Consider the following 25,350-nt stretch of genomic DNA (forward strand, 5'->3'; position numbering starts at 1 on the left):
TGATTTTGCCATTTGATTAGGGACTTTCCGTTTTTACCTTTCCTCAAGGGTTCAGTATTTTTGTGATTTTACTTTTTAACATAAAAGAATTACCTATAGCCCATGTGTAGTCTATAATTGGCGATTCTGGATCTGCGAAACTCCATGTACCATGAATAGAACTCCACGCATGTAAATAAATAACATGTCCAAGCACATTACCACTTGTGGCACTAGTTGTTAAATTAACTTCCTGTACAGAAATATTATCTAAAAATATTCCTGTAGTCTTGTCTGTACTCCCTATTGTGATATTAGCATGAGTATTGGTGGCTTTAAAAAAGAATGTGTGAGCATGCCATGAAATGTTCTGTCGACTGTCTCCTAGTCCATGTCCATCATGACGATATGGCTTTGTGTAAATCAAAAAGATGTGTTTTACACGATCAAGTTGTATAAATCCTTCTTTGTTTGCTCCAACAGAATCTGTTATTGGCAAATGGCTGGAGAAAAATGAGATTTTATATAAATATCCTGCCCTGAACGTTTCAATACACTGGTTAGCACTTCCTCTTATAAACAAAAACGATCGCCCATCTTTTGCTAAATTAAATTCAGATGACACAACTGCCATGCAAGTTAATGGTGAAGGTGTCCATGACGATGGATGAAAATTCTTGGAAATCATACAAATATCTGTAGAACTGACATTTTCAAATTTAACCTCTTCTCCACCTGTGTTTTCAAATGATGTGTTATTTCCGAACAATTCTGTAGCAATTATGAATTTTTCTGGTATTGGAGGAGTAATGTCAATTATGACTCCATCAGAGACAACAATAGATGATCTTCTACCAACACCATCAATAGCATACACTTTATTGTATATTGTTTTCCCTGAAAAGATTAAATTTAAGAACAAAATCAGTCGCTTCATGAGAAACTATGTGTGGTAAATATTTTATATATCTTATTTTTTAATTTTATGTAACTTTTTAAAACGTTTTGATGTTTAGACCAGATGCTCCGCAGGGCGCAGCTTTATACCACCGCAGAGGTTGAACCCTGAACGGTTGGGGCAAGTATGGACACAACTTTCAAGCTGGATTCAGCTCTACATTTTGACTGTGATTAAATAATTGAAACAGCATAGGTTTCCGACACAGAATGAATGTGGTCTAAAGAACTTCAAATTTGTTTTGCCTTTGAGCAATTCACTATGCTGTTGAATATTAATCCTCTCAAAAAAATGTTTGAAGAAATTTTCTTTTTATTTATGAAATCTGAAATGAGAAAAATTGAACCCCCCCCAATTTTTTTTTCACATCCCCCTTTCCCTTATTCCAAAGCTGATCTCAATTCAAATTTCTAATGGAGTTTGCAACAATAACTACTCATTTAAATACATCATAAAATATTAAAATGTAAAAAAAGTGCTTGTTATCACTGAATGGTAAAGATTGTTTTAATTTATCAGTTGGTAGTAAAAGTGAATATACATTGTATATTGTGTAAAACAATGATTTAAGTTGAATCAACTACTATTCTGGAGAAAGAAAGATAACTCTTGCTATTGCACAATATTGTGCAATTAGATATTTCTTGCTATTGCGCAATACTGTGCAATTGAAAATACTTGCTATTGCACAATACTGTGCAGTTGAAGATTTCTTGCTATTGCGCAATACTGTGCAATTGAAAATTTCTTACTATTGCACAATACTGTGCAATTGAAGATTTCTTGCTATTGCTGAATACTGTGCAATTGAAAATTCTTGATATTGCACAATACTTAATATGATAATTTTGGATCCTGATTTGGACCAACTTGAAAACTGGGCCAATAAACAAAAATCTAAGTACATTTATAGATTCAGCATATCAAAGAACCCCAAGGATTCATTTTTTGTTAAAATCAAACTAAGTTTAATTTTGGACCCTTTGGACCTTAATGTAGACCAATTTGAACACCGGACCAAAAATTAAGAATCTACATACCCAGTTAGATTCGGCATATCAAAGAACCCCAATTATTCAATTTTTGATGAAACCCTTATTCCTAAACTGTTGTGACCAAAACTCCCAAAATCAATCCCAACCTTCCTTTTATGGTCATAAACCTTGTGTTTGAATTTCATAAATTTCTATTTACTTATACTAAAGTTACGGTGCGAAAAACAAGAAAAAATGCTTATTTGGGCCCCTTTTTGGCCCCTAATTCCTAAACTGTTGGGATCTCAACTACCAAAATCAATCCCAACCTTTCTTTTGTGGTCAGAAACCTTGTGTTCAAATTTCAATGATTTCTATTTACTTTTACTATAGTTATTGTGCAAAAACCAAGAATAATGCTTATTTGGGCCCTTTTTTGGCCCCTAATTCCTAAACAGATAGAACCAAGACACCCAAAATCAATCCCAACCTTCCTTGTGTGGTCATACACTTTTTGTCAAAATATCATTGATTTCTATTTACTTAAACTAAAGTTATAGTGCAAAAACCAAGAAAATGCTTATTTGGGCCCTTTTTGGCCCCTAATTCCTAAACTGTTGGGACCAAAACTTCCAAAATCAATCTCAACCTCCTTTTTATGGTCATAAACCTTGTGTTTAAATTTCATACATTTCTATTCACTTAAACTAAAGTTATAGTGCGAAAACCAAAAGTTGTCGGACGACGACGACGACGACGCTGACGCCAACGTGATACCAATATACGACCAAAAAAATTTCAATTTTTGCGGTCGTATAAAAATGAAAAACAATATTTCTAGATGTCTTGAATCAGCATTAACAATGGACCGTGTATTACATTGTAGCCTACCCTGTAATATCTCTGTAGATAGATTCTTTGATGCAGAAACTCGAAGTCCAACGTTGGTCCACGGATGAACACTACATTCTGAATTTGAGTAAATTCTGTGTACATGAGTTGTATTACCTACACACCAGAAGTATGACTGAATACCAGACTCTGTATCAATAAATCCATGCCAGTGAGCTGCCACATTGTCTGTTGAGTTTTGGTACTCTTTGTCCAATATTCCTGTTTTCATATACAATATTAGTTTTAGAAGAATATCACACTGATATCTTCTCAATATGTTACATTAGAGGATCATTGTATATAAATCTTCTTAGGATTTTTACTTACAAAAAATGTTTTCTTTTCAAATTTATTCAACATATATATGTCTTTTCTAGTACCATTTTAAACAAAACGCTCCACAGAGCCTGAATCAATAAATATGTAGAAATCTGCACTTTTGATATCTATGTACTTTCATTAAGTGTTTTCTTATAGGTCTTGTATTGATGATTAATTATTACTTTTTTACTGTTTTATTCCCCGTATATTGTTTTGGATTTGTGAGTTTGACTGTCCCTTTGGTATCTTTCGTCCCTCTTTTACACTATGTGCAAAATTGCAATGACGGAGTAAAAAAAAACTACATTGACGATTTGTTAAATAACTTTGCTGAATATGTTTTCTATATATTAAAGCTTTCTTTCTTCCTTTGTTTCAGGTCAAATAATCTTAAAATGTGTAATAATAGTCATTCAAGTCTTAAAAAGTGTCCTTTGATAATTTCAGTCATGTTTGACTTATTTGTAGATCGTACAATGGATGATGTCTATAATGGTTTCTTCAAAACATATTTTTTCTTACAAAACAATCTATTATAGATTTTTCACAAAATTAAAAAAAAAGGGTAAAAACGATCATTTAAAAGGCAATTACTGATATAAGGGATCATTTTAGGTTTAGCTAGTTTTAAAACCAGGATTAATTCACTATTTTCTACAAAAGGAAATGCCTGTACCAAGTTAGGAATACGCCAGTTGTTTTCCATTCGTTTGATGTGTTTGTGCTTTGTATTTTGTCATTTGTTAAGATACTTTCCTTCGAGTCAGATTGTTTGGTATTTTACTTTTACTGAATTAGGTCGTCCGATTTTTCTGAAATTTCCACCGGAAATAAACCCTGATTTACTTTGATCATTTTAACCCATATAATATATGCTTTTTAACTGCTTCATTTCACTTAAAATCTTTGTTCTGCTTTGAGCAACTGTGGTCACGTTTGTAGATGGATCAAATTTGCAGATACAATTTTTAAACAAGAAAATATAAGATTGGTTGATACATGTCTTTGTTATGTGCTATAATTTTAGAAATACTACTAAGAAAAAAAAGTTATTTAAGGTATTTCCATTGAAGATTCATAATTTGTTATAGATCAACATTCTGATAACACCACATATATTTAGATGGTTAACCCGAATTATTAGATGCATATCTTAGTGTTTAAGAATTATATTCTGAATGGTCTGGTTTTAAGATGAATGTAAAACAAGCATTCTGTCAGTATTGCATGGCGACACATAGTCCCCTGCCGGTTAAAAATTTATTGTATTGGAACTTGATCTACATGTATAACTTGTCATGGTGTAAAATATATAATAAATATCAAGTCAATATCTGCCAGCATGACGGAAAAAAGTGTTGAAAACTGATTATTTAAGTGAATTTTCTAAGTCCAAGGAACATAACTCTGCACAAAATCATCAGACTTGAACAAAGTTCAAACTTAATTTGTAACTTGGCATGATAAAACAATACACCAAAAATCAAATCAATATCTTCAAGCATGAAGAAAAAAGTATGGTAAACTGAATTGCCGGACTGACGAATGGACAGATAGACGGACGGAGTGAAAACCTAAAATCCCCTTCAGCTTCGTCTGTAGGGGACTAATAAACAACGGTAGTATAGACTGAGAAAAAGAAATATATCCAAAATGGGTAAAGTTGGGAATGGAGGTTGGTTCCAGCAGATTGGGTATCAAATGTTTTGCTGATTTACAAAATATGGAAACAACTTAATTATCAAACCAAACTTCAAGAGATTGAAAGAACGATAAAGAGTTGCATGGTCAAACGAACAAAACATATCTCTACTAATTCTTATGATATCAAAGCTTAATCATGTATTTTTAACATTATCAAATCCATACAATGGGTTACTTTACCAATTTGTAATTTTGTTTTTGTTTAAGGTAGTTCAGGGGTAAAGAAAAAAAAATTACAGAATTTTCTTAAACTTTGCCAAAATGAAGATTTTACTATGCTTTAAAAAAAAATGATTAAAAGTATGGGTCACCGTGCTATTTTTCAAGGTACGAGTCGTTCAAAATTGCCAAAATTTGCTTAGATTGTTCATGAAAAAACACATTTTTGTGCATACAAAGAAATCTATGAGACAGAATTTTGAAATAAAATAATATTTTTTAAGAAAATAAAAAAAATAAAAATGGTGTCACCGAACTTGTTTTCTTGCTACAAGTAAAAAATGAAAATTTCCCTATGTCCAGTATAAATTTTTACTCAAAGAGTTATCTCCCCTTAAATGGCTTATTTTAAAAATTTATTCTATAAGCACAAATATGTGGTATGTGTTAAAACATTTTCGATAATGCAATGAATAACTAAGTTTTCTTTATATAAATAAACAGTGTAACCAATAAATTTCAAATCTTTCTCCAAATTTGTAGATTAGGGCAAAGAACTAGACCGATTATTTACTGTGATTGTACAATTCAAGATGGCGGTATACCCCTGAACTACCTGAACATGGTAAACATGGCAAAATAAAAAGAGAAACAATTTCTAAAATATATGAATTAGTTGGAATTAGATGATTAAATGTAAAATGATTTATTAAAGGATTGAAATCAATTTGAATTAGAAAAATAGAATACAATTTTACATAATTAAAAATTAAAAAATACGGGAGCTCAATCACAAGATCACTCACAAAATTAGGGGCAAATAAGGTTCTCTACAATTTGTTTGTATGGACTAAGAAGAAACGAAAAAGAACACATATTTTGGAATATCAGACAAAAACAGCATCAAAAGTCTTAATACCGTTAACTATATATTATATATACAGAACATACATTCAAAGCGGACAAGTAAATATTGTAGCGTAGAGAAATAAAGCATTGCAAAGAGCGTATTCCAGTTGAACCCTTGACTCCAACTAATAGAATAATCACACAAGTACAATGTAAAGTAATAGAAATATCCTCCCAATCCAGGCAGGCTTATTTTTCGAATGATATTCACTAGTTTGTCATATCATTCAAAGAACCAACTATATCAAAGAGGAGGTTTAAATCAAGGAGGTATTGGATAGACGTTGTGTTATTAACTTCTTTATAAACTTAACATGATTAACTTTGTCATTTCTTGGTCGTTTTTCATCGTAATTATACTTTCGAATTTACAGTCAATATAAATGCACAGTAAAACTCCTACGAACGGAATTGATACCATTTAGATAAATACACCTATACTACAATCATGTCATATTAGCGATTCTCCTAATTACCCGAACGCTTTGCCTAAAGGGTGGGTTTTAATCATGTTATTTTTTTTATATATATATATATATAGATAACCTTAGCCGTATTTTGTACCACTTTTTGGAATTTTGGATCCTCAATGCTCTTCAACTTTGTACTTGTTTGGCTTTATAAATATTTTGATATGAGCGTCACTGATGAGTCTTATGTAGACGAAACGCGCGTCTGGCGTACTAAATTATAATCCTGGCACCTTTGATAACTAATTATTACTTTCTTCTGATCGAGGTGCTATCAAAAAGATGCAAAGATCTTAAGAAGTACAGTTGCTTATCTTCTTATGGTGTTTATATATCTCAACTTGCACGATTCGCTCGTGTATGTAACAACGTATTAGATTTTAGCGATAGAAATTTATGTATTACTGAATAATTATTACAACAGGGTTTTTGATATCACAAACTAGACAAAACATTCACAAAATTTTATCATCGGTACAAGGACATCATTTGTAAATATAACTCAACATGCAAACATCTTATACGCTCAGGTATTTCACATCCAATCTTTTATGGTAATATTCTTTACAAAGCACAAAAATGTCAGTATACACCTCAAATGCTAACAAAACCTTTAAACAGACTTCTTAAGAAGGGATATAGGTACGATACTGTTGTCAGGTCATTAACCAGTTGTTGGCATGACACAGGTTATGTTCGTCTCATATATTTTATGATGGTGTAATATTAAACCTCTAACGGGAGGGGTTGTGCTTGGTATTCATATGATGAAGACATAATCTTTCAATCAGTTTAATTGAGGTCCGGAGCTGGCATGTCATTAACTGCTAGTAGTCTGTTGTTATTTATGTGTTATTGCCATTTTGTTTATTTTCTTTTGCTACCTATTCTGACATCGGACTCGGACTTCTCTTAAACTGAGTTTAAGGGGTTGTGCTTGATATTCATATGATGAAGACATAATCTTTCAATCAGTTTAATTGAGGTCTGGAGCTGGCATGTCATTAACTGCTAGTAGTCTGTTGTTATTTATGTGTTATTGCCATTTTGTTTATTTTCTTTTGCTACCTATTCTGACATCGGACTCGGACTTCTCTTAAACTGAGTTTTACTGTGCGTATTGTTGTCCGTTTGTTTTTTTACATTGGCTAGAGGTATAGGGGGAGGGTTGAGATCTTAAAAAACATGTTTAACCCCGCCACATTTTTGCGCCTGTCCAAGTCAGGAGTCTTTGGCCTTTGTTAGTCTTGTATGATTTTTAAATTTAGTTTCTTGTGTATAATTCGGAATTTAGTATGACGTCAATTATCACTGAACTAGTATACATATTTGTTTACGGGCCAGCTGAAAGACGCCTGCAGGTGCGGGAGATTCTCGCTGCATTGAAGACACATTGGTGGACGTCGGCTGTTGTCTGCTCTATGGTCGGGTTGTTGTCTCTTTGACACATTCCCCATTTCCATTTTTCAATTTTATTGCTTAAACAGAACAATCTAGGATGTACCACCATAATATAGCCTGTTTATTGATACACATGATCCACTATGTACATGTTTTATCATATGTTAATAAAGTTTAACCTTACCTAATCCATCATAAACGATACCTGCTGAAGGAATCACATGATCTACAATGAATCCATCAGATGTCGATGTAGTGTGGGCTCCAGCATAGTTATAAGCTATGACATTAGAGTAATATTTAATACCAGGTACAAGGGTAATTCTGGACATGTTGTATCCTGTTGCCGTCCCTGGTAGATTTTTGTGTATCGTCCGGATGTCATAACCTAAAAATAATCATCAAATAGTCATAAAAGAGTCTTTTTTAGTTACATTTTGTTTTTAAATATTACAGAAATGTTTTAAAGTGGTATGTTTTGGCAGAGATTATATTTAACAGTTTCAATGATCAAAACCGTTTATCCTCTTCACAATTCACCTTTCTTAAGGATCAAATAGACGCAAGGGAATATATTCACTACATTTTTTGTATTTCATTTCAATTATGATATAAGGGAAAATAAATCCACCAACTTTCAACTTAACAATAATGTGTTGTGATATACATGTGTGTGTCTTTTAAAATATAAACATTGAACGAACGAATTGGATTTCAAACAGTTACTTAATTCAACCCCTAGTATACAAGTTGCTTGCTTGACAAAGGCCAGATTGAACTTAAACATGATATAGTGTGTAATTATACAACATTACTCAGTTGAAAAAAAGCGTTACTGATCAGAGGCAAGCTGATTAACCATACACTGACCTCCTGGAAATGAACTTAGATATAGTCTATAATTTTCTATCGTAGCCTCAGCATTCATGAATTTTTCTTTCCATGAGAAGGTTATAGGTCGTCCAATCCTTATATAATCGTCATCCTTAACTTTTGTACCTTGTACTTTTTCTGTTACCTATATGCAAATAATAAAACAAAAATATACCAATAAAAAGGTCATCTGTTCATCACTGAAAATATAGTCTTTTAGCTGCACTGCAGAAGGGATGACTATTCAATTGTGGTTGGAAATTTGATATTTTTTATGTAGCTGTCCTTGACATTTTAATGACTATTGAAGAGGGGCGAAAGATACCAGAGGGACATTCAAAATCATAGAACTCATTGAAATTACGCACAAAAATACCTGAATACCTAAATACCTGAAGTACCAAAAATACCTGATACTAACTTAACAATATACATAGGAAATAATTTTATAATTTATAAATTTATTCATTTCATAGTTCATTGATGAGATTTCAGTATATTTTTTTTCACAAACTGGCCAATCAAGAATACACTTTGCCATGAAGAATTTGATTGCTTGAGTAGTAAAATAATGTTTGATATATATGAAGAACGATTTTGGAATAGTTTCCTTCATTATTAACTTTCCTTCTTACCATAGTGCCTCTAACTGTTGCTAACACAGGTGCTTTTGTCATCACATATATACCATTTGTCTTAAACACAGCATAAACATTAGTGGAATACCAAACTTTAACAAATACAGAATATAGCATTGCGTTCTCTAGTACGTCTTTACCTGTGTGAGAGAAGCAAGGTTTTATACTGTAAACATATCAACTCGGATAAGTCGTGCTATTTTGTAAGTTCCGGTAATTTCAAAGCATCTGTATCGCTGATGTGTCGAAATCGAGGTTATCTCGTGTATACTGCAATGTCCCTTCGTAGACAACTGAATAAAACCATTTGCTTTGATGTATCGAGGTTCAAAGAAAAAGATGGAACAAGTTCGAAATATTTAATCCAATATTTAAATCGAATGTAAGATTGCTATTTTATACACTTACTGTTCGTTGCCAACTTTCATTTTTGACTATGCAGAACATCATGTTTGAGAACCCATTTTACCTGAGATATTTACGTATACAGAACTTAGGAGATAACTGTATTGTATTTTAAGCTCGGACGGCATCAACTGGGAATTTGATGGTCGCAAATTAAGTTTACTGGCGACGCGTTAGCGGAGACCATTCGATGCCGTCCGAGCTTAAAATACAATATTGTTATCTCCATTCTAATGAAACAGACAGAAAACAACGTTAAAGATGTAATTAAAATCTGCAATTAACGCGTACGTCCCATAGCAATTGTCAATTGATGCCATGTAAAAAAGTGACGTTATCCAATCAAAATGAACGTTACAAACGTTGTTCTATTAGAATTGTTAATTGACACACCGGATAATTCTTGAAAAAAACTCACAAGGAAGATACGTGAGCAAGAGTGTCAAGAGATATAGTTGAAATCATCCCTTCGTAAATTTTACAAACGCCATCAAGAGTTGGTTGGCCGTTATGGAATATTTGTTTCACAAATGACGACGGACGTAATAAAATTCCCATCCCTGACAACGGATATGTTTCAATTGTCGTAACTTTAATCCCTTCCCTTTTCCCCAAATATGACCTATCTAGGTATACCTACCACTTGGTTTGTGCTTACAAGAGCAACACATTCGGAGCAGAATCTGTTTACCCTTCCGGAGCACCTGAGATCACACCATTATTTAGGTTGGGTTCGCGTGGCTCAGTCTTTAGTTGTCTGTACTGTTGTTTGTGTGTTTGAAAATTGTAGATCATGCTTAACTCGTAACACAGATGACTCGAACCCGACACGAGGCGATTAGGTATACCTTTAAGTTCGACCTATCGAGGTTCGACTGTATCAACGTATTGATAAGAGTTGTTAATCAATATATAATTACAGGGGTATGTTAGTCACAACATTTTACAAGGCACTGTTAGTCAACATTATAACTAGAGTTGTTTATCAAAACACATCTACAAAATGTTGTGGTGTAATACCACCAAATCATAGTAGGTCACATCCGATTGCATACGAAACAGGTTTGAAAAAAATATACCCTTGAATTTGACAGTTGTAGGTAAATAATCCTTCGTTTTATTGCAGTAACAAAACTTGCTTGGTCATAAACATTTATCTTGGGAGTTCAAAGCACCATCATTTTTTTATTTGGTGGTTCTATAGAATATTTTGGAAATTCGATGTTTCATGTTTATCAAAGTTTGTTCACAGGTGAAAAAGAGTTGAAAATTTGATTGGTTAACTTTCAGTGATGGTTATTTTCTTATATGCTATGAAATTTTATGTGAAATTTTGCCTAAAGTTCTGGACGGGATACAACTTTACTCATGCCAAGTATTTCTTTATTTGAAACAAAGATAAATTCTGCACAATTTAACAAATTTAACAAAGACTAAAAGGGGAAGTCAATGGTGGTATTACACCTGTAAGTCACATCATTTGCAAGGGGATTCTTAGTCAAGATATTCGTAAACGTTGTTATTCAAAACTTCACTATTGAGTTGCCAGTGGCGTAGCTAGATCATTTTTACGTGTACGCCCGAACCTCAGTGAAAGGCCTGAAGCGGGTCAAAGCGGGTCCAGACCAAAGAACCTGCTGCATGGTAGTGGATTAACGGGGTGAAACCACAGGAAGTTTAAAGAGTTATCGAGAATGACATACCATTACTGTCATTGAAAACTCATCAATAACAATATTCTTTACATTCAAAATGGTTTATTTTTTATGTTTAATCTTTTCATTGTGTTTATTTTGAATCTAATGACGGTCGTTGGATTTGGAGTAAACGTCCAAACTAGTTACTTTAAAATATGATTAAAGGGAACCACGGTAAAGCACTCAATATACAAAAACACATTTGAATGTGCAAGTTTCGTAGATGAACATAACAAAGAACACGGATGCCCCACTCGCACTATCCTTTCCCATGTTCCATGGACCGTGAAATTGGGGTCAAAAGTCTAATTTGGCTTTCAAATTAAAACGATCATATCATAAGCAACAAATTTACTAAGATTCAAGTTGATTGGACTTCAGCTTCATCAAAAACTACCTTGACCAAAAACTTTAACCTGAAACTCCCACTTTCATTTTCTATGTTCAGTGGACCGTGAAATTGGGGTCAAAAGTCTAATTTGGCTGTAAAATTAGAAAGATCATATCATAAGCAACAAGTGTACTAAGTTTCAAGTTGATTGGACTTCAGCTTCATCAAAAACTACCTTGACCAAAAACTTTAACCTGAAACTCCCACTTTCATTTTCTATGTTCAGTGGACCGTGAAATTGGGGTCAAAAGTCTAATTTGGCTTTAAAATTAAAAAGATCACATCATAAGCAACAAGGGTACTAAGTTTCAAGTTGATTGTACTTCAGCTTCATCGAAAACTACCTTGACCAAAAACTTTAACCTGAACGGACGCACAGACGGACGGACGGACGGACGAATAGAGCCACAGACCAGAAAACATAATGCCCCTCTACTTTCGTGTTGGGGCATAAAAATCAAATTTTTTCTTTAGATATTTTTTCTTGGTCTGGAATATTAATTTTTTAAAAGTTTCATAACAAAATATTGAGGTTATAAATTTATCAATGTAAATTAACTCATCATAGATACCAGGATTGAAATTTTGTACTTGCGCCAGACGCGAGTTTTGTCTACAAAAGACACATCAATGTCGCTCGAAACAAACGTTACTAACATTTCAGATCGTCGGACTTAAATTGCAGTATCTCAATATAAAGCTGAAAAATGAACGAAAAAAAATTTGCTTCAGAATTTAACCATGCAAATAAAAACTCCAAGAAAGTTTAATTAAATTCGACGAAGGTTTAACAAAGTAAATGATATGTAACAAATTTTAACCTCAGACTGTAAATGCAAAAAGAAATTCCTTTTATCCATAAAATACGGGAAAACTCATCATATATAATTTCGTCATTATGCTCTGGATTCACTTTTGACCATAAACACAGTTTTTGTCCAGCTACCGTAGAATTTTTCGAAGTTTTGACAAAGTTAATGATATCTTAAAACGTTATCCACATACTGAACCTACATGTACATAGTTATAATATTGGCACCGCCGCCGAAATTAAGAATCGAAATGTCTCGTTTCCCGACATAAATGTCAATGGCGCGACAAAAAATGCAAACAACATATCAAAACTTAGTACTTTATTGATTGCTTTAAAAATAAAAAGGAGAGTGAGTCTAGAATTCACGGTAGATTTAGACTTTGACAGAAAATGAATAAATTTAAAATATGATACTAATTTTCGCCAGTTTCATTCGAAATTACATGCCATTAAAGAAAGACTAAGAAGCCGGTTAATTTACTGGTAACCAATTCTTTAAATTTTATTTAAATGATTTTTTTCCCAAATTCAAGTGTACGCCCAGGCGTTTTGACGTAAACGTAGCTACGCGCATGGTTGCAGTGGTTGTTATTGATAACCTATTCACAACAACGGTTAAAGACAATTTATCAACATTGTTGTGATTCACAATATATTCATAGCTGCTGCCTGTCACATGGTAACCAAAGACGATTACTAGCTATGTCATATTAATAGATGTTGATAATCACAACATAATCCCAGCGATTGATGGATGCAAAATATTCACACAGGTTGATATAAGAGATGCGTAAAATACGCAAAGTGACATACAAACTAATAAGTATCAAATAATCTGACGTCATAGCAAAATAAAGAAAAAAGACAAAAACCAGTGTACATAAAACACAACACAGTCAGAAAAATAAATTAGCACTTTATGACTTTGATGCGTCGAACGCGTGTCATAAAAGGTTTGTTCCAAACGCTTATAGTGATTGGAAATTTTAACGATTTATCAATAAGAAGTAGACCGATACTAGAGGGAGTAAAATACTTCTATTCATTACCATTTGGATGAAAATATTGCTAGTAATAATTCTTTAAATGAACTCTCAACTTACTCGAATAAGTTCACCTAATCCTAACCAATAAATATTGTATAACTTTGGTATCATTAGGTAGCCCTAAAATAGAGACAGGTCATAACTATAATATACACCGTTTTTACCTTGCCCAATAGTAAACACAGCATCCATCAACTGACCAGCATCCTGCCACACTGTATCATGTCCTGTGTCAAAGATACCTAAAGGTGTTGACTCGTCTGCATATCCAACACTCCATTCATACCTTTAATATCAATGATGTAAATCTTAAGGTGTTCTTGATATGCAATAGAACCTTATAGTTGAAGAAGGTACATTAGTTACCTAATCATAAAGAATACACCATGTTACAACTTTGGTATTATAGTTTAACTTTACTTGGATATTTAATTACTATGGTTCGATATCCAAATCTAAAAAGTGAAGGACAAAAAAAAAAAAAAAAATACTTACCTCCAATGAAAATTAAAATCTGAAAGTCGCTTAAAAAATATCAAATGACAAAATTAAAAAGCTCAAACCCATCAAACGAATGGAAAACAACTGTCAAAATTTCTAACTTGGTACATGCATTCTCTAGAAAAAAGACATGGTTATAAATAATTTTTTGAAGAAATCAAATATAATTTAATTTCGGACCCCGATTGCGAGCAACTTGAAAACTGAGACCAAAAATCAAAAATATAAATACATGTTTAGATATAGCATAAATGTATGAAAGAACCCTCATTGAATTCCTTTTTTGTTAAAATCAAACTGATTTTTTTTACCCTTTGGACTTTAATGTCGACGAATTAGAATACGGTCCTAAAATCTAAAATATGCAGAGTCAGTTTCAGCATTTCAAAGAACACCACGAATTCATTTTTTTCAGAAATAAAAAAAATGTTATATTTTGAACCATTTGGACATTAATTGGACCAATAAGAGAAAAAAGGAACACACAATTCGAAATTTGAATACATGGTTAGATTCAGCATGTCAAATTGTACGACTCTGACAACGTCATAACATTATACGAACACACACATTTTGCGGTCGTTCAAAGAAGTGGATTAAAATAACGAAATCTGACAAATTCAATAGGACGGGTATGCTTTTCCAACTTGTAGTATTTAAGCATTTAATGCCTGAAATTTCTGAGTCACCTGGGAGATCAATAGAACTTTTAACAGCTTTGTGCTATTCAATAAAAGTGAGCATTCAGGCATCTTACTGTAGTAAATTTACAATGAAACAGTTTACAGATCTGCAAATTAATTATAAACTGGAGGCTTTCAAGAACATTAATCGCTCACTTGTAAAAATAAGCAACGTTAAAATCATTTCTAACATAAAAGGCCAATTTTAGAACACTAAGTGAGATTGTGACAAGGTTTGATCCAGACACAATGGGATTATATTTTCTATAATCAAAGCACTGTGGGCCCTGTTTGCAGTTAAAAAAAGTAATGGTGGAAATTGTGTAAGAGTTAGTTTAATAATGTTTCAGCTGGTTATTTATCAAATATCAACATTTTATGACAGTACTGTTTACCATAGTCCATTACCAAATTATATATTACGTTAAAATATGTATCCATTTTTAAAGACTCAAAAAATCAATAATTGAGAAAATATATGCATGGCTTCATTGAATTAATTGAAATGACAAATGCATGTCATGAGAATATATGAAAAGGTGATTTAGTGATTTTTTTGGAAGCTTCAATCTAACATTCTTTTAAAACAAATCTTACTTATAATGCTTATATGGAAACGTACTGTTTTATGTTTCTTATTATATACTGAGCCAAAAAAGTTTAGCAACACTTAAAAAAAACCAAACTTTTTTTAGTTGTTTCTGGAAAAAAATTAATTAAATCATTGATATAATCCTTAGTTTTACCTGTAATTTCAAACTGTAGTACTTTTTTTCCTGGTGATTGATTTTGAGACATTTTAGCCTTGCACGTGTAATTGATGTTTTACCTTCTGAACCTGTACTTTTAAAACGACATTAAAATTTCTTTTTCACTAACGTTCAGAAACACACCATTGGTAAGAAAAACACATACACATTTGAAAAAAATGCATGGGCGTCAACCAGGCCTCCCCGAAAATGACCGTCAGAAAGCTCTTGGAATGGTTGATGCCGGAATGAGTGTTGCAGACATCGTGGCTCGATTTAATGTGCATAAGGCAACAGTTTAGAGACTAACAAACAGATATCGACAAATTGCAACTGCAAAGGATAGGTCGATATCTCTTTGACCAACAAAAAAAAAAAAACTATCGTCAAAGGAGGATCGCTATTTCGCTTTTTTCAACACGTGACCAATTTTTTCAGGACACAAGAGTAGTGCAATGACTAAGGGCAGCTTATGGTGTGCCTGCCAATTCGTCATTGGTGCACTAAGGGCATGGCTGAGAAATTGATTTTGAATAACACTGTACTCATTTCCGCATTTTGACCCTCCCGCGCTCCATACAAAGAAATTCCAAAAGAATGTGAGTGATAAACATTCATGTTAATTCTGACATGTCATAATTACATTTTGTTATTATCAAAATTACATGTTGTTATGATTTTGTAATAGAATGAAATTTCACATTTTTGTTGCTAAACTTTTTTGGCTCAGTATATATGAACCTTGCTTTATTCGTAACTATCACATTACATATTTTTTAATGTCCTATGAAATTCGGCCTTCCAATATTTTGTGTATTGAATTGCCAAAAAAACAGAGGATCCCGAAAGTAGAATAGAATATTTTCTGATCTTTGTTAGCAAAACTCAGACACACAGGATCTGCGTTTTGATCACATAATGTTTTAAGGGTGTTTGATATACTGGCATGACTAAGCATGCTTAAATAGCATTGCACGCCAGGATAAAACACTGTCATCTGGTTATCAGTGACGATCTTTTAGGTTAGTTTTTGTTTTCTCTTATGTACTGTTTTATGTTGTTACAATTAATCTATGCTTTCACATATAATAATGATGACACCCGTGATATCAACACCTAATAAAAGACATTTATGCTAGATTCGGTAAAACATGTTAACAGGGTTTTTTGTTGTATTAGTATGTGTCCCTCTGCACACAAGCTGATTTTATCATTTTTGAATCAATGACATTGGATATTTTTATTGTTATTACCAAAACTGATGTTGTTGGCTTAGAAATGATGCAGTCATATCTTTTCACTATTCTTAGACTTCAAACTGTACATCTTTGAAATTTACAACAAATATTAATAAATATTCTTGTCTGACGTTTTTAATATTTTAACATTCTTCATTTCTTAGATAACCTAACAAGTGACAAACAAAAACAATGACTTTAGTAAATAAAAATATCAAGATCCATAATCAAAGGATTTTTGCTTAGAAATTCTTCTAGTATATGTCAAAATTCCAAAATGTCTATATTGAATCGATGTGTTTGTTGTCCCCCTTGGATAGGTGCATACTTTTTTTCTTTATGTATAGTTATTTGATATCAATTTAAATCATTACAATAAAGGCAATAGTAGTATACCGCTGTTCAAAACTCATAAATCCATGGACAAAAAACAAAATCGGGATAACAAACTAAAACCGAGGGAAACGCATTAAATATAAGAGGAGAACAACGACATAACACTAAAATGTAACACATATAGACAAAATCCCACGAGAAAAACAAATATAACATATATATATAACATATTATATATACAAAACTTATATTATTCGATGTGTTTAATTAAAGACATTTATGTATATTTATAATTATGTTTATTTGTTTTGAAACGATTAAAGTATTATATCCTGATATAAAAAACAACTTTCATAAATTTATTAAAACTATTTGGTTACAACTTATGTTGTTAATTTCACTGACTGTGGTCACCCGAGTAGGCGGGTAGGTCATTTTACTGAGAGAATGCAGATAGTGCAATCGCCTCTACCTTTTAAAGCTGCATTATGGTAATAGTATATTTAAATAGTTTCCTGTTTATGTTTAATTTGAGGTAAAATATTCAAGTGAATGATACACGTTTCATTTGACACCTTTAGCATGTTTAGTTCTTCTGCTGTCAAGAATACAGTTTCAGTTTTTGTCAGCATAATCAAACCTACAACAACACTGATCATAATACCTGAAAATTCTTTTATTGTTTCAATATGTATATAATTATATCGGAATTCCAATGAAGTAAACAACTTGTTAAAATAGCTGCATTACTTGATTTCCTATAGATATGTTGTGACACCCCTAACACAAACACACACACGGTAGACATACACACAAACACAAAAACAGAACACTACAACCACTTTATATTAGAAACTTCAAACAATCAATGTGCTGATTAAATTTTACGTGCAATTGTATATGACACAATGAGAAAAAAAAAACAAGTCATTTCAAATTTTATCATTATACGATATTTTGACCGAAAATTATAGCACCACAGACCAGAACTTTAGGACTGAAAAAAGACTGAAAGGACCGTAAGTGCTTTTATGACATTGAGAGAACAATAAGTTTGCTAAACGTATCTACGGTAAAAAAAAAACTTATGCGCAATACACAAACCAGAAAAGGGTTTATTATCACACGGGTTAATGCCAAGGTCAGATTGACCTGCCTTTGGTAAGTATATATGACACACCAACGCCAATGATGCAAATAACATAACAAATACAAAACGAACAAACCACTCGTGCTACATGTGCATAATTACAAACTCTTACATTTTCTATTGGTGCAAAACATCTCCGAAAATATGCAAACGTTGAAAATAAAAATTATATCAGGATGCTGTTATGAAATCTCCTAAACAAAATTCCTACATGTTTAAACCAAAAAAAAACTTTCCCTATTGTTCGTTCAATTCATCTTGCAACAATTATATGGTTTGAAAAGGGGATAATATCTTTATCTTTTAAAAGATATTAAAACTTTCTTTTTTGAATGGTGGAGGGGATGAAAACGAAGACTACTGTTATATATCTATCTTTATCTTTTCATGTCAAACCATAAAATATATAGTCAAGGGGTGGGGTGTCGAACATTAATAAGACGATTGAACATATCCAAATGAAAGGGATGGAGATGACCCCGAACCCTGCATATCATTTAAATAATTTTGGCATGACATAAGATTCTTCAATTGTTTTTAAATTTGTGTGCAGATTGAAAAATAGTTTTCAAGGGCAAAGGTGAAGGTTTAAAGTGAACATTGACCTTATAACTATGCATTATGTCATACGTTCCCATGCTCATTACTGAGGACTCCATGTGTATATCACTAACTGTTCTCCGATTATAATCAATTGAAAATAAAATTAAAAAAAGCCGTATGGTTCTATACTTAACCTTTTTTGGAGGTGTGGTACAATAAACTGTAATAAAATACATTTTTTGCATAAAAGTTGTTGAATGGGTACTGATTGATATTTTAGTCTAAGATACATGATTTGTTTTATTAGTATATATTGGGTTTGAACTAGCTGTCAGTAACTGCTGGTATTCTCAGATCTGTTTTTCTTTTTCTTGTAACTTGTTTTTGTATTAATGTGATCAGTGAAGCCCTTTCAACTGATTCGTATAGTTTATTCATATGTTACGTTGTTAGACCACTGTCTTAGATTAGGGGACGGTTGGGCATAATGGGAGCCTGCCACATTTTGTATGTTCATGTCCAAAGTCAGGATGAATTAAATATCTAACAAAAACAAATGAGATGAAGCTAATGATTAACAAGAATGTGTCCATAGTACACGTATGCCCCATCCGCACTATCATTTTCTATGTTCAGTGGACCATGAAATTGAGGTAAAAAGTCTAATTTGGCATTAAAATTAGAAAGATCATATCATAAGGAACATGTGTACTACAAATGTAAGTGGACTTCAACGTCATCAAAAACTACCTCGACCAAAAACTTTAACGTAAAACTTTAACCTGAAGCGGGACAGACGGTCGAAAAAACGAACGAACGAACGAACTGACGGACGAACAGACCAGAAAACATAATGTCCATAAAAGGGGCATACAAATATTTACTTTTATATTATTAAAATCCTCCAAATGATCGCGAATTATAAATCCTTGAAATTAAATTTTGTCTTCTAGATATATATATAGGCTCTAATGACCACCGATTTATCGGCATTTTGCAAATTGGATAATGTGAACGAATTGAATAAAGAACATTTGGCGATGAAATATTTCATACATTTGCTGTTTTACATCTTTTTCAAAAACACAGAAAATAACAAAACAATGCCAGACCTTCCACTGAGCACTATTGCACATCGTTTAAGGTTATTCTATACACATTTTGTTTCTTCTCCAGAATTAAAAGAATGGAAAAAATGTCTAATGAGTTATAAATATCCTACAAATCTGCTATACTAGATAAGGACAATGACACATATTTTATTATTCCCGAAACAAAAAGTAATTCCGCTGTGCTTACATACGGCAGCTTACTGCCAACAAATTCTAAAATCAATTGAAGACAATAACCCCAAAGATGATTATATCCAATAGAAAGTGACTGTTTTACGAATTTCAATCTTTTTTTTTAAATAAAATTAAAGAAAAAAATCATTCAGGAAAATTAAGAATCTGTAAGTTGTACTTCTAAGCCCCTCCCACCGATCAGATTTGCCACTTTTAATTTTTTCTGCTTATCTAATACGTGTTTTGAGATACAAGACAAAAACATAAAGATAAGCCAAACATCGCCATTCACGGGCAATAACTAACTTCTTGAGTCATGTGATAATTTGGATGAAAATAGGAAGAAGATAGATGCTGACGTTTTACATGTAAGCATTTTTGAATCGTCAGGTTTTCTCTGTCTTTTAAGATCGTCAAGACATAAGACCATTCATGCATTTTATCTGTATGATCTATTATTTCTATGTGTTTTTATTGCCGCTTGACTTTTTGGCTATGGTGTTGTCTGTCTTATTTAAAATTATGACTGTCAAAGAGATTTAATGGTAAGTCGTACCAGTTAGGTTTAGATGGATATTGCTGCGATATCTGCCATGCAGCTCTAAGTACAGTGTTAGATGCTGTCACCCGCTGGTCATCAGTTGAGTAGCCATTTGTATCTTCCACAAGCAATAATGAATACTGGGTACCAGTAAATACACCTTCAAAATTAAATATTTACTTGTTACAAAAAAATACACCGTCAAAGTATGTTATCTACTTTGTACCATTGAAAACACCTAGTATACATGCGTTGGAAATGTTTTGATACAAAAATATGTAAAAGGTTCCGATGAAACTTGTTTTTGCCTACTTTTGCTGCTGTCAGAGTAACGTGGGATGTTAATTGCTAAAAATCTAAAAACTAAAACCATTTATTAGTAAAATACGTGTAAAAGAAAAGAAGGGTTTTCTTCAGACGCTTTTTCTTAACCTTCAATTAGCTTCTGTCCCCGTTTCATACCAATCCATGAATATTGACGAAGTTATTTATGTCTATCAATACAGTATGTAAATTGTAACTGCGAAAAATGATATACTGAAAATTGAAAACAAGTTTTTTTTCAAATTTTGCTTCAACCATTACCAAAGTTTCATAAAAATCCAAGAATGGTTGACAAAATATTTGATGTTTAAAAACTTCAAACCGAAACTGTATTGCCATGTCAACATAAAAAACTGTAGTCTATTCATCTGTAAAATATGATGAAATGGAGAAGCAATGTTTAAAAATATTTTGCATCACATACTGGCTTTTCATCATAAAAAGACTGGTGTCCAAGTTGTGTAAAACTCAAATAACGTTTGACAAATATGTTCATGTTTAAAAACCAACAACCCCATATTGTATTTTCATGTTACCTACAAGCAGCCTAGTCCATTTATCAACAAACATAGGGTAAATATTTTTAAACGTTTGCTCTGAGTACTATTTCTTGATAATAAAAAAGGGTCCATACAGATATTGTAAAATCAAACGAAGGTTTGACAAAGGTTTTATGTATTAAAAACACTTCAACCACATATTGAAACTAGATGTCGAGGCTGCAGGCATTGACGTTGGTTTGTATGATCGCTATCACTACAAAAGTCAAAAAGTCTGAAAAGACCAGTTTTTGTCTGAATTAGCATGAATTTTTACTCGACATTCTTAATTTGCCAGAATAATTTAAAAAATTTCTTGACATAGTATGATTTTGTCTAATAAGTTTCTTAATTTTTCTTGAAAAGTGTCTTGACAGTATGAACATTGTCTTAAAATTTCTCGACACTTCCTGGATCATCTGATAAGAGTCTGGATTAGTCTCGAACAATTCTTGACTGTCTTAAATTTGTCTCGATATGTCTTGACATATTCTTGACATTCTAAATAATGTCTGAATATGTCTCGACACATTCTTGACAGTCTTAAATATGTCTTGACACTATCTCAACAGTATAAATTTCGCCTGAAATGTGAACAGACTTATTATTCCTGGAGTAGATAATAATTTATTTTTAATCTTTGGGAATTAGTCAATTTGTTTTTATGTTAAAATAATTAACTTCATAATTTTGATGAAGAAAATTCATTTTAATTCAATTTTTCATCATCAAAATGATGATTTTCATTTTCATCTATCAACAAACGTTTTAAAATGTACTGGCATGGTCAAATCAGTAATTTCTATTTGGCAGTTGCGTGTACTCTGGGTGTGTGGAATTACGAATACCTTAATTTTATGGGGAACATCCTGTCCATGTGTGTTCCAACAGGTGACATTACACAAATTGTTCTTTTATTAAATGAATGATTTGTATATCATCATGATTTGCTATTTATATAAACCACATTTTAGTACAATAATTATTCATCATATAAACATTGAGTATTATGAATGTTTAATGAAATATGTCTACAGTATGATTGGTTTAATCATTTAATTTATAAGATTTAGGAATCAAAATTTGTAATTATAACCCACATTTAAATTATTTCATACTTTAGATTTCATAGCCATATTTGCATTTGTAAAAATATTTATATATCCAAATTTTCAATTATTTTACATGCCCAACTTTTATTTTTGTTGTAAGAAGTGTAACTTGAAACAACAGTATATCATATAAAGAGAAATAAAGATAAAGTTATGTCATGTATATTGGTCATGATTTGTAGAGCTCAGAACTGTCAAGTAAATTTTAAACACAATTCAAAATGTTCAGAATATGTCAAGCCATACTGATAAAAAATAAAAATGTCAAGAATATGTCGAGAAATTTCAAGACAGTATTCAAATGTCAATAATTTGTCAAGAAATTTCAAGACAATATTCAGAATGTCGAGAATATGTCAAGTAAAGTTAATACAAATTTAATATAAATGAGAATTAGTCAAGAAAAATTAAGACATGAGTCATACTTTTGGAGAATGTCGAGTAAAAGTTCATGCAAATTAAGACAAAAATTGGTCTTTTCAGACTTTTAGACTTTTCTAGTGTATGTTCTCACAATGCGTCACTACAAGGATGAAGTTTCTTATTGTTTCTAATTTGGAAATTGTCTTTTTCAACACATTGTCGGCATTTTTATGGGAACGATCTGTGCTCCTCTCCCTTCCGACATCTTGTTTTCAAACGAGTGGGAGTTCCTTCAGATAAGAACAAGAAGATCAAAGGAGCATGATAATTTTATTTCACATTCAGATATATTGATGCTGTACTTTCCATTAAGAATCCAAACCTTTCTGATCGGGTTCCATTTATATATATAAAACTAGAAATAAAGAAACATTGAACACAGCTCCCCCTGCCTCATTTATATCTTATAACTCGAATTTGAGATAACCGGTCACCTCAGTAGAAGAATCTATGACAAACGAGAATTTTGTTTTCAAAATAATAAATGTCCCCCACATTAGCATCACTGTATACTTCACCTGTATATGGGAAATACATTTCCCAATTTATTCGGTATTCAAGAGATTGTAGCTGCTACTAATATTTTATAAAACGTCACCAGTGTGTGAGCAATAAGTTGATGAAAGATTTGCCCTTTTTTCTTCTTCTAAAAACCGAGACCATAATGATAAATATTCCGTATTAACTTCAAAAATTGTATCTGATGGTTTTGAAGTATACATTATCGGTACTGACGTTGTTTTTCATCTTAATAACGTGTTATGTTGGTTTTTTCCACTTGTCTTTCTATATTTTTTTTCTTTTCTGGTTATAGATATAGGATGATGTGGTATGAGTGTCAATGAGACAACTCTCCATCCAAGTAACAATTTATAAAAGTAGTCAACTTTTGGAATATCCTTTAACGTAGCTCGTTATTTATACATTCCTCCATTGTTTTATTGTGCGATCGTCATTGTTTTTCCTTTTTATTCTTTCTCTATGAGGTCTCTATATAACTTTTTTTCTTTGATAACGAAGTTGTTCGTTTTATAGTCATTAGAATGATAACATAATGTTGACTGCCAAGTTCGAAATTTTTACCTATTATATCTGTTTGTTTTCCATACACATTGTTGTCAATATGATGGAATTTGATGCGAATTTCATACAAAACTATGTTTTATCCACCATTTTCGACATAGATGGGGAGAAGATGTACCAAGACAGTTTTTGTTTAATATGTTTAAGCTTTTGATTTTGATTTTTTTCGTTTTGAATTTTTCTTGAATTTATTTGTGTTATTCTAATTTTTACAATAACAAAAAATAAACCTATTAAATTTTTAGCCGTTATAAAGTACTTACGATTTAGAAAAAAAACCCTGTTATTTCTATAACTATATATCAGTCTTTTAAAAGCGGTATTCCATATTTAACTGAACAATACGTTTTCAAGAAAGAGATTTTTAAATGTATTTTAAAATAGCTACGAAGAAATTTCACTGAGACAGATATCTTTTGGACGAAGCACGAAGAAGGGAGACTATTACAGACTTGCCATTCCATTATATTTTAATGGATGTAACCAATACATAAAATTCCCAGACAAAATGATAAAAGATTGTGTTTATGTTATAAATGTAATTTAAAACTCAAATATAACCATCGTTCTCAGGGTAAGCATCTGCAATATAATGTCCCCTACCAGCTGTAATGTTTAAATTGGACACGATTTACTTGTATGTGACAAAACATGATGTTGTTACCAATGTACCAGTAGTTGAAAGTTTCAATCTTATTAATAATTGAGCCAGAAACGTTATTGATCTAATAAGATGTGTCTTTAACTGCAAGCCTAGTCTATCCCTCAAAGCATTAAAGTTTTTGTTTTTGAAAAAAGCTTATATTTTGAACCATGGTACACGACTATTGTAACAGTCAGGTAACAACCACAAACTTAAAACCAATCAGTAACCTCCTTATGATTTAATCTCATACCCCTAATCTAATCCAAGCATTACAGAAAAAAAATTAGGATACAATTTAACTGAAAAACATTTTCTATGACCCAAGTCCACAACATTTACAAAAATGGTTTAAGGAGAATGAAACACTAATTGAATCTGCAATTTTTTATGATACGACTATACAAAAAAAATAGAATTTGATTCGGGCATTTCAGAAAAAGGACAGCAAGAAATCGTATGGGCATAATGACGGGCTAAATGACAGAGTTTAATCATGTGCAGAGTGCTTTGCTGGTAGGGGACAAAGAACCATCTTTAAAACATGCATTCTTAAAACTCTGTCT

The 25,350-nt window shown here is 32.0% G+C and overlaps 1 protein-coding gene across 1 annotated transcript in view; it reads right to left on the reverse strand.

Moving 5' to 3' along the window:
• The window catches only part of LOC143056126 (uncharacterized), a 192,020-nt gene that overhangs the window by 24,147 nt on the left and 142,523 nt on the right, over nt 1-25,350 (reverse strand). Inside the window, exons 41-47 of the mRNA XM_076229212.1 lie at nt 20,676-20,820; nt 13,798-13,919; nt 9,278-9,420; nt 8,640-8,787; nt 7,954-8,157; nt 2,803-3,024; nt 94-876 (exon numbers count right to left, since the gene is read on the reverse strand). Of these exons, the coding sequence (XP_076085327.1) occupies nt 94-876; nt 2,803-3,024; nt 7,954-8,157; nt 8,640-8,787; nt 9,278-9,420; nt 13,798-13,919; nt 20,676-20,820 (1,767 nt within the window). The remainder of the gene's footprint in view (nt 1-93; nt 877-2,802; nt 3,025-7,953; nt 8,158-8,639; nt 8,788-9,277; nt 9,421-13,797; nt 13,920-20,675; nt 20,821-25,350) is intronic.

This window comes from Mytilus galloprovincialis, chromosome 13 (genome assembly GCF_965363235.1).
Source record: "Mytilus galloprovincialis chromosome 13, xbMytGall1.hap1.1, whole genome shotgun sequence".
Lineage (NCBI taxonomy): Eukaryota > Metazoa > Mollusca > Bivalvia > Mytilida > Mytilidae > Mytilus > Mytilus galloprovincialis.